The sequence below is a fragment of the Lupinus angustifolius genome, unplaced genomic scaffold (assembly GCF_001865875.1).
Source record: "Lupinus angustifolius cultivar Tanjil unplaced genomic scaffold, LupAngTanjil_v1.0 Scaffold_5_144, whole genome shotgun sequence".
Lineage (NCBI taxonomy): Eukaryota > Viridiplantae > Streptophyta > Magnoliopsida > Fabales > Fabaceae > Lupinus > Lupinus angustifolius.
The window spans coordinates 6,810-14,991 of record NW_017717356.1 but is presented as its reverse complement, the minus strand read 5'-3'; the positions used below and the strand labels follow the sequence as shown (position 1 = coordinate 14,991).

The 8,182-nt window shown below is 34.6% G+C and overlaps 1 protein-coding gene across 2 annotated transcripts; it reads right to left on the bottom strand.

Annotated features, from left to right (window-relative positions):
* Positions 1-399: 399 nt before the first annotated feature.
* LOC109337356 lies at positions 400-3,799 on the bottom strand. Of its 2 annotated transcripts, XM_019574320.1 has the most exons (3): positions 3,536-3,799; positions 2,720-3,233; positions 620-1,258 (listed from the first exon to the last, which is right to left on the bottom strand). In XM_019574320.1, the coding sequence occupies exons 2-3, from the start codon at positions 3,227-3,229 to the stop codon at positions 620-622; spliced, it is 1,149 nt and encodes a 382-aa protein (XP_019429865.1). In that variant the 5' UTR covers positions 3,230-3,233; positions 3,536-3,799. The 2 variants fall into 2 exon arrangements, with proteins under 2 accessions (XP_019429866.1, XP_019429865.1); XM_019574321.1 differs by lacking the exon at positions 3,536-3,799 and having other exon boundaries at positions 400-1,258; positions 2,720-3,229.
* Positions 3,800-8,182: the final 4,383 nt, after the last annotated feature.

Here is an 8,182-nt window from a genome sequence, read left to right as displayed (position 1 = left end):
TACACCTAGGTTCGAGACAATATTAATAGATAAAAGAGATAAGATTGAATGCAACATGATAAGAATATTGTTAACCACACGATGCATTGTAGCTGACTCACTGAGTCATGCATGTGCCATGCATTGTACGTGGTTACTCACTTCCGCATAGTTTGCTAACAATATTCAGTGAGTCAGCTACAGTGCATCGTGTGGTTAACAATATTCTTATCATGTTGCATTCAATCTTATCTCCTTTATCTATTAAATATCTCCCTACCGAGAACACATCTTCTATCCTACAATATGTCATTATTTTTTGTTTTTCTTTAGATGAATTTTATCTCCAGTTTTATAAACCTAAAAAAATAGTAGTAATAACAAATACATTCATAATCCCAAACAATTAATATGGATATGAATCAAGACAAAATGTAAGAACAATGGCTGATCAAATATGTCTCTTTTGCACACACAAAATTGACTCATATGAGTACAAGCAATTTAACAAAAAAAGTATGAGAAGTAAGGCCATATCTACTACCTACAATGCCATATATTAGTGAACTTTGCTAGTTTCTAAACACCTTATGCTACATCATTAGTTTCCTGTAGTTGCAATACAAAGTAAAAACATTTTTCAGAAGCCCAAGACCTTTGAATCCATCTGTATCAAAGGTTCCAATGCGCTAGGCGCAAATTTTCGGGCAAAAAGAAAACAAACTGAAGAGTTTCTATTGTTGTGTAGGCATTCCTTACCGCCACGAACTCGATTGAGAAAGTCTTCATTAATATCCGTTCTTCCAAAGGTAGCTGGGTGAGCTCCACCACGAGACCAATCCACCCAAGTTATGCTCCTATTTGCCAAAGCATTCCCTGCAAGAATTGTCAACATGGTTGGGAAATAGTGCTCATCCACATAGCAAGCTGGTGTACAATACTGTTCGAAGTTGGGATAAAATTTAGTGTCTTCGACAATGCTTATGGCAAGCTTTCGATTTATTTCGAACCATTGAGAGCCTTTGCGCCACTCTGTAATATTCACGAGAGGGGCCATGTCCGGATCATAGCGTCCTCTTCCGTAGGGTCCATGATCATCGAATGCACCAATGAAGCTGTATTTGGATTTCATTATGTAGTTGTAGATGAAACTAAATTTGTAGAGAGGAATACATGATTCAGACAGAAGAATAAACCACTCGTTGGAGATATCAAGCAATGCATTAGCAAGTAGTCTTCTTTCAGCATCACACATGCTCATTTTCCCCCACTCAGAAACCTGCAAGAGAAACACCAAAGTCCGTCGACCATGGTTAAAGTGGAAACCAGAATAAGCTTATAGAAGTGGGGCTAAATCCATCACATTCAAGAAACATCCTTATAATATGACTATGTATGTATCAATGTTTTAACACCCGGACCACACCAGCCATTAATCAGGTTGGACCATGAACCAGCTATGTCTCTGGTTCTAACATTATCTAGTTCAAACACAAATTTTACCACTTGAACCAATCAAACCATAAACCAGAGATGCAATCACAATTGGACAGCACAACTGCACAACTTATATTCCTTTAAAATTAACCATCCTGCATAGCTTTACAACCTTTCCTATGAAGCTCTTACAACCTTCAGAGATAAGAAAGTCCCACATAATAAATGACTGAATTACATAAAAAAAAAAGGATTACTGTCTATTCTCCTTACTGGGGCTTCTACCGATCTCCTCCACATATGTTCAAACCATCTAAGGCGTGACTATACTATATATGATATGGATCAATGCATTTTTCATAATAAAGTTGAGTTACAACACAAAATAGAGTGGGTCAATGCATCTTATATACTTCTAGCATGAGGGGGACCTAATAAAGATATAAAACCAATTCCGTTGCTTCATCTAACTACTTATGCTTTCAGGAGAGTTGGTCCATGACAAACCCTTACTTAAAAGTAAACATGACAATAATCTACTAAACAAATTTTTACATTTTCACACGAAGTCCTAAATATACATGCTATCCATTAGGAATTTAGAACCATTTCTTAACCCAAGCTACACACTTCTCTTACTCCAGAATTACATAATTACAAAAAATCAATAATCGTAGATTACTAATATACCTCGCCTAGGAAGCTCAACCTTAACCCCGGGTGCTCTTGCTTCAATTTTTCTCCCAATCTTTTTTCATGTCTTTAACATAGAATCATGCATAAGATTTACAGAGACAATGGTATTCCACTAACGGCAAACTAGATATAGATAATTGATAATATACTGGTTTCCGTGTTCCAACTCTTCAAGACTAACGCATACACTGAATCATCAAGAAGTGCATACGCAACCTAACAGCATTGAGAGACTGCTGAACCTTTTTCACTCAATCTTGTTAGACAACTACTTCCATAACATAGTAAACCTGCATATTTTGCATACCCTCATCACCCTATTCCGTAGTTCCTTACCTTAATCTAGCAACCCAAAGTACTAATAAGGTATCTAGTAAAATATTACCACCAGTCTGAATTCAGAAAATAAGATTTATCTACTACATATTGCACAATTCCAATATCCGTGATAACTAAATTCTCATCAGAATCTCAAAACAAGCATAAACAAGGCCAAAATAATGTAAACATTAGCAACTTCAGAGCAAGCAGGTGTCTAACAGAGACAAATAAACAAATGAACTTTTATACCAATAAACATAGTAGCATAAGATAGACATGGGCATACCTGGCTAGGGATTTGCCGGTTATAAAAAACAGACGAAGGAGGAAATTGTGCTTGATATGATGGCAGCGAATGAATATATATGGAATAAAGGCTCTCATGTCCCTTCAGGAACCTCTCCCAAAGGGGTGCCAGAGGCAATGGTCCTTTGGTGAGGAACATGAATGCAATCTTGGGAACTCTTTTATAAGGATAATTCTTGATTCGAGGAACAAAGGAAGCTCTCCACAATAGTTGTTTGTCGGTCATATTGTGGATCAGATTTGAACGAGGCTTAATCCATTTCTCCAACAAACCATCCTCCGGTTCCTTATAACATGGCTGCAACTTAGAGCTCATTGTCGTGACCACACTCCCAATCCCGAAATGCTTAATGGTATACATGCTGATTATTGAGAACACAACACATGCAGCAATAAACATCACAAGCAGCCTCAGTAACCTTATAGGCAAGCCTTTGGTTTGGTTCATTCTTTCTTTTCCTTCTTCTAAATGCATAACCCTTGATTGCATTTTGCTTAAAAAAAAATGAAAAAAAAAATAATATCACTCTCTGAATATACATGGAGTCAACTTTGACCCTAGCAACACCAAGTCCAGAATGCTAATTATTCATTACTGAATGAATATAAAGATGTAAACTTTATGATGATAATCAAAGTTTCATAAAAAAATTATGGCACAACATATAATTAAGCACGGCTAGAATCAACTTTTGAACATGTTGGAAAACAAGATTTTGAAACATGGGTATTAAAAAAAACATGAACTTTTTGAACAAAAGTAGTAAAAGGTAGGAAATTTATTTATGGATCTTACCAAATTGGATGTAAATGTAATGGGATGATGCAGAATCAGTGAAACTAGGGGTGATGCAAAAAGTGTGTTGGAAATTGTGTACTATTGAGCATAGATTTTAAAGAGAGATGAGATAATCGTGAATGAATTTGAGGGTTAAGGTTGTTGTTATGTACACGGTCACTGATTAAGGTTGTCGCATACGTGTGCCTCTTAAATCAGAGTTGGCAGCACTAGACTAAGGATACTGAATCTTGAAGCCGGTCACGAATTTTGTATGTCTAAACTCTGAAATCTAAATGTAACAACACTACTTTCGTGGTTTATTTTAAGTTTTTTTTTAAGGTGCAAGTTGCCACAAACAAGTATAGCTCACTAATCGAATTATTACTTGAAAATCTAATAAAACTTTATATTATTAAATTAATACTTTGTTGATTGTTTATTAAATGTATGATAATAATATAATATAACTTGTAGTTATTATTAAAATCAATATTTTTTATCTACAATCTACATCCTTAAACCTAGTTTTCAATAACATTTATTTCAAACTTCTATAAATACTACCCTAAAAAATGTTTTTAAATTAGTATTTAGTCAACAATGGATTACTCCCACTTTTATAACTCGTCCTTACATATTTAATATCCTAAAAAACTTCAAAAATACTATCCTAAAAAAGTAATTTTAAATTTAATAATATTTAGTCAACAATGGATTACTTGCACTTTTATTAATACACTCCTAAACAACTTGTTCATACATATTTTGAAATGTTTTAAAATTATTGACTTATTTTTTTAATATTTACCATCTATAATGTATTACTCACACTTTTTCTATATATTGTCAATTGACTTATGAACAACTTGTCCATACATATTTGTTTTTTTTATTAAAATTTGACTTAAAATCATTTGTGTGAAATATTCAAATTAATATGAGAAGATGGTAGAATTGCGGTTTTGGGAGCACATCTTCTATCTCAAAATGTATCATTTCATGTATCACTCACTTGTGATTAGTTAAAAAAGTAAAGGATAAATGAAATATGAAACATATGCTAATGTACGATAATATGAACATTCAACCTAAAAAAATTGAAATCTATATGGTATGCATGACATAATTGAACTATCTAAATGCAAAACCCCCTCAAACTTAGAAATTTACATTATCCCGAATGTAAAAATTTAAACAATAAGAGAAAGAAAAAGAAAACTCACAAGTTTGGTAGGAAGTGTCCTCAACTCATTTGACAATTATAAGTGGTCGACTTTATTGGGTGTAGTGGAAGTACCTGCAAAAGAAAAGAAGAAATGTCCCAAATGACCCATATGTCCTAGATGGACTAGGTGCAAATACCTTATTTGAATGGGACAACTAATAGGCATTGTCGTATTAGCACTTTTCCATGTAAGTTTTTTGTTATTTTTATATTTTTTTAGAGTTTATGATTTTTTTTGTGGCCAACACTATATACATCCCTTACAAATGCTCCAAACTCAATGATGCACTAAAGCCGACACTAAAACACTAAAATTATTGAATTAAAAAAATATACCTCCAACGTGGACTGCCTCCCACGAAGCACTCGTTTAATGTCATTAGTTTGACAGTTGATCCTTGCGCAGAATGCATGATCCCATGAACTCATACTCGAGAGTGAATGGAGTGCTTTTACTTTCGTTTTAGATGCTTTCCCTTTCTCCCAATTATCAGATTTGCGTATGACCCCCAAGCTCTCCTCACGTGGGTCGTAGGAGAGTGGTGAGCTTGCAATTATAGATTCACTACCCTTGGCCACTTTCTCATTGAAATTTGAAGTGTCACTTACCAGAATGCTTCTCTCCAAGAGGTCCTCATATTTCACTTTAGGAACTTCCTCCTTCACTACTTGGTTCAACATATCAATCCCGCAATATGAATCCTCAAGACAAGGTTGTTTAATAGATTTAGCAATATCAAATTCAACATTTTCATCCCCTATGCTTAGAGAAACTTTTCCATTTTTAACATCAATTGAGGTAGCCAACAATGGTCTACCTAGTATGATTGGAATTTGTGCATCTTCTTTCATCTCTAGTATTACAAAATCTGTTGGAATATAAAATTTTACAACTTTGATAGAAACATCCTCCAAGATGCCTATAGAGAATTTAACTGACCTATCCTCTAATGAAGTGATATAGTAGTGGGTTTTAGTTCACACATGTCCAATTTTTTACACACAGATAAAGACATGAGGCTCACACTTGCCTCTAAGTCACATAAGACACGATCAAAATTAGCGTTACCAATTAAGCAAGGGATATAGAAACTACTAGGATCTTTTAGTTTCAGAGGAAATTTATTTTGAATTAAAGCACTACACTCCTCAGTTAAAACAATTGTTTCATAATCCTCTAGTCTTCTCTTTTTAGATAGAATATCCTTAAGAAATTTCATATACACAGACATCTCCTGCAGTGCTTCAGTGAAGGGCAGTTCGATATATAATTTCTTAAGGATATCTAAGAATTTCCTAAATATCTTTTCTAACTGTGCCTTTACAAGTCTCTGGGGAAAAGGAATTGGTGGTACATATGGTGGAGCTACATTCTTAGACACTTTTTAGAATTTTGTTCCTCTTCAGGGAGTTGTGTCTCAATATGTTTCTCTTTTACTTGTATATCATTCTTAGTTCGTGGAAAATATTTGAGTTCATTCCCACTCCTTAATGGGATAACCTTACAATGTTCATTAATTGGATTTTTCTCTGGTTGTCCTAGAAACATCCATGTTTGCCTATTCAAGTTGCTAGTTTGTTGGGAAATTTGTGTTTCTAACATTTTTCCATGGATGTCCAGGTTTTCTATCTTATAATTCAAATCATTTAAGATATTTGAAATTTTTTTATTAACTGTCATTTGATCCTCTTGAAATTTATTAAGGTTGACAAGTAATTTTTCCCGATCTTCCATTATTGTTATAAGAGTGGGATTAATAGGAGAAGATTGTACCAGTGGAAACTGTGTTATAGGTTTCCTATTACCTTGGTCATCGTGATATTTATGATTTAGGGTATTGTTGCTCCTCCAGGAAAGGTTGGGATTGTTCTGCCTGTATGACATGTTGAATTGTTGTCCGCTCCTCTCCTTGTAATCATAGTAATTGCATGATGATGGTTGTTCATTGGCCTAAGCTCCATGTACAGGTTCAGTGAATTGTTTGCATTCAGACCACTCATGCCCTTTTTCTCCACATCTCTCACATGTTATAGTTATAGACCCAATAACATTAGCATGATATTTTTCTAGCTTTCTAAACCTTTGAGAAAGGTTCTCTAACGTGGAAATTACCTTCTCCATATGATTGCCTAAATATTATGCACTAGAGTCTCTTCTTGGGTGGTGTCTCCTCTAATTCGCCAATTGATGATGATTATAAACTACATTCTCTATGATCTTTGAAGTAGCATCCATTCTTTTGCACATAAAGACACCATTTGCTGAAGAGTCCAACATTTGTTGTGATAGAAAGTCTAGCCCATTATAGAAGTTCTGAACTAGCCTCAATGGTGGAATGTCATGATGAGGGCAAGCTTCAGTCAACTCATTTAATCTTTCCCAAGCTTTAGCAATTGACTCCCCATCCTTTTGACTGAAGTTTTAGATGGGGTACCTGTAGTGCACAATTTTGGAAGGAGGAAAATATTTGTTGAGAAAAACCTCCTCTAAAGTTTGTCATGTTGCTTGAATTTCATTATTTTGATTTCTTAGCCACGTCTTAGCTCTGTCTCTAAGGGAATATGGAAACATAAAGAGACGAATGACATCTTTAGAAGCCCCATAGATCCTTACAGCCTCACAAAATTCCAAGAATTGATCAATATGGGCATTCAGATCTTCATGAGCTCCTCCTCCAAATTGGTTTTGCATCACCATTTGGATCAAAGCAGATGGCAAAGAAAAGTTCCCTGCTTCAATAGTTGGGCGGATTATTCTAGGACGTGAACTACGAGCATTAGCGGCAGCGTAGTCGCAAAATGATTTTTCATCTCGTTCAACAATTGTTTGTATACACACGCGTTTGTCTCTTGCTCTTTCTCTTTATTCCCTTCTACTTCTACGAAAAGTCCTTTCTGACTTTGAGTAGTAATTGGAACTTTGCATAAACCAAATGGACAACCGGCAGAGGTACCAAGAAAAAGGAAAACACGTAATACACTAGAATAAAGTAATGAGTTAATTGAGAATTAAAGACATTTTGACATAGTTCCCAGAAACAGCACCAAAATCTTGATAGGGCAAATCCAAGTGCACAATTATATCGTCAAATAATAAAATATCGATCCCACGATGACTGAAAAATTCATTTAATTATAACAATTAATTTATACCTAACTCAAATAAGGAATAAAATTGAATTTAGGACAATTGAGAAATTGACAAGAATAATTATGAAAATATTAAAAATGATTAAAATCTAATTTAGGAATAGTTCTCATGATAAGGGTTATCGCCTTTACACTTGCAAATCCTTGTTTTGCTCCTTTTCATGAACTTTAAGTTATGAGGGTGAATTGTTCTTTGATTTGTGCCATCCTCTCTCGAGCTATGACATGTGTACTCAATTAAAGTCGCACTTACTCTTGTGGTATGATCACCAGTTGAATCCTTTACT

What these genes read in the sequence shown, in the direction of transcription:
- LOC109337356 (XM_019574320.1), bottom strand. Translation starts at nt 3,229, where the DNA reads ATGCAATCAAGGGTTATGCATTTAGAAGAAGGAAAAGAAAGAATGAAC. An exon ending in ACCGGCAAATCCCTAGCCAG is followed by an intron (nt 1,259 to 2,719) that starts GTATGCCCATGT and finishes TTTCTCTTGCAG; the next exon opens with GTTTCTGAGTGGGGGAAAAT.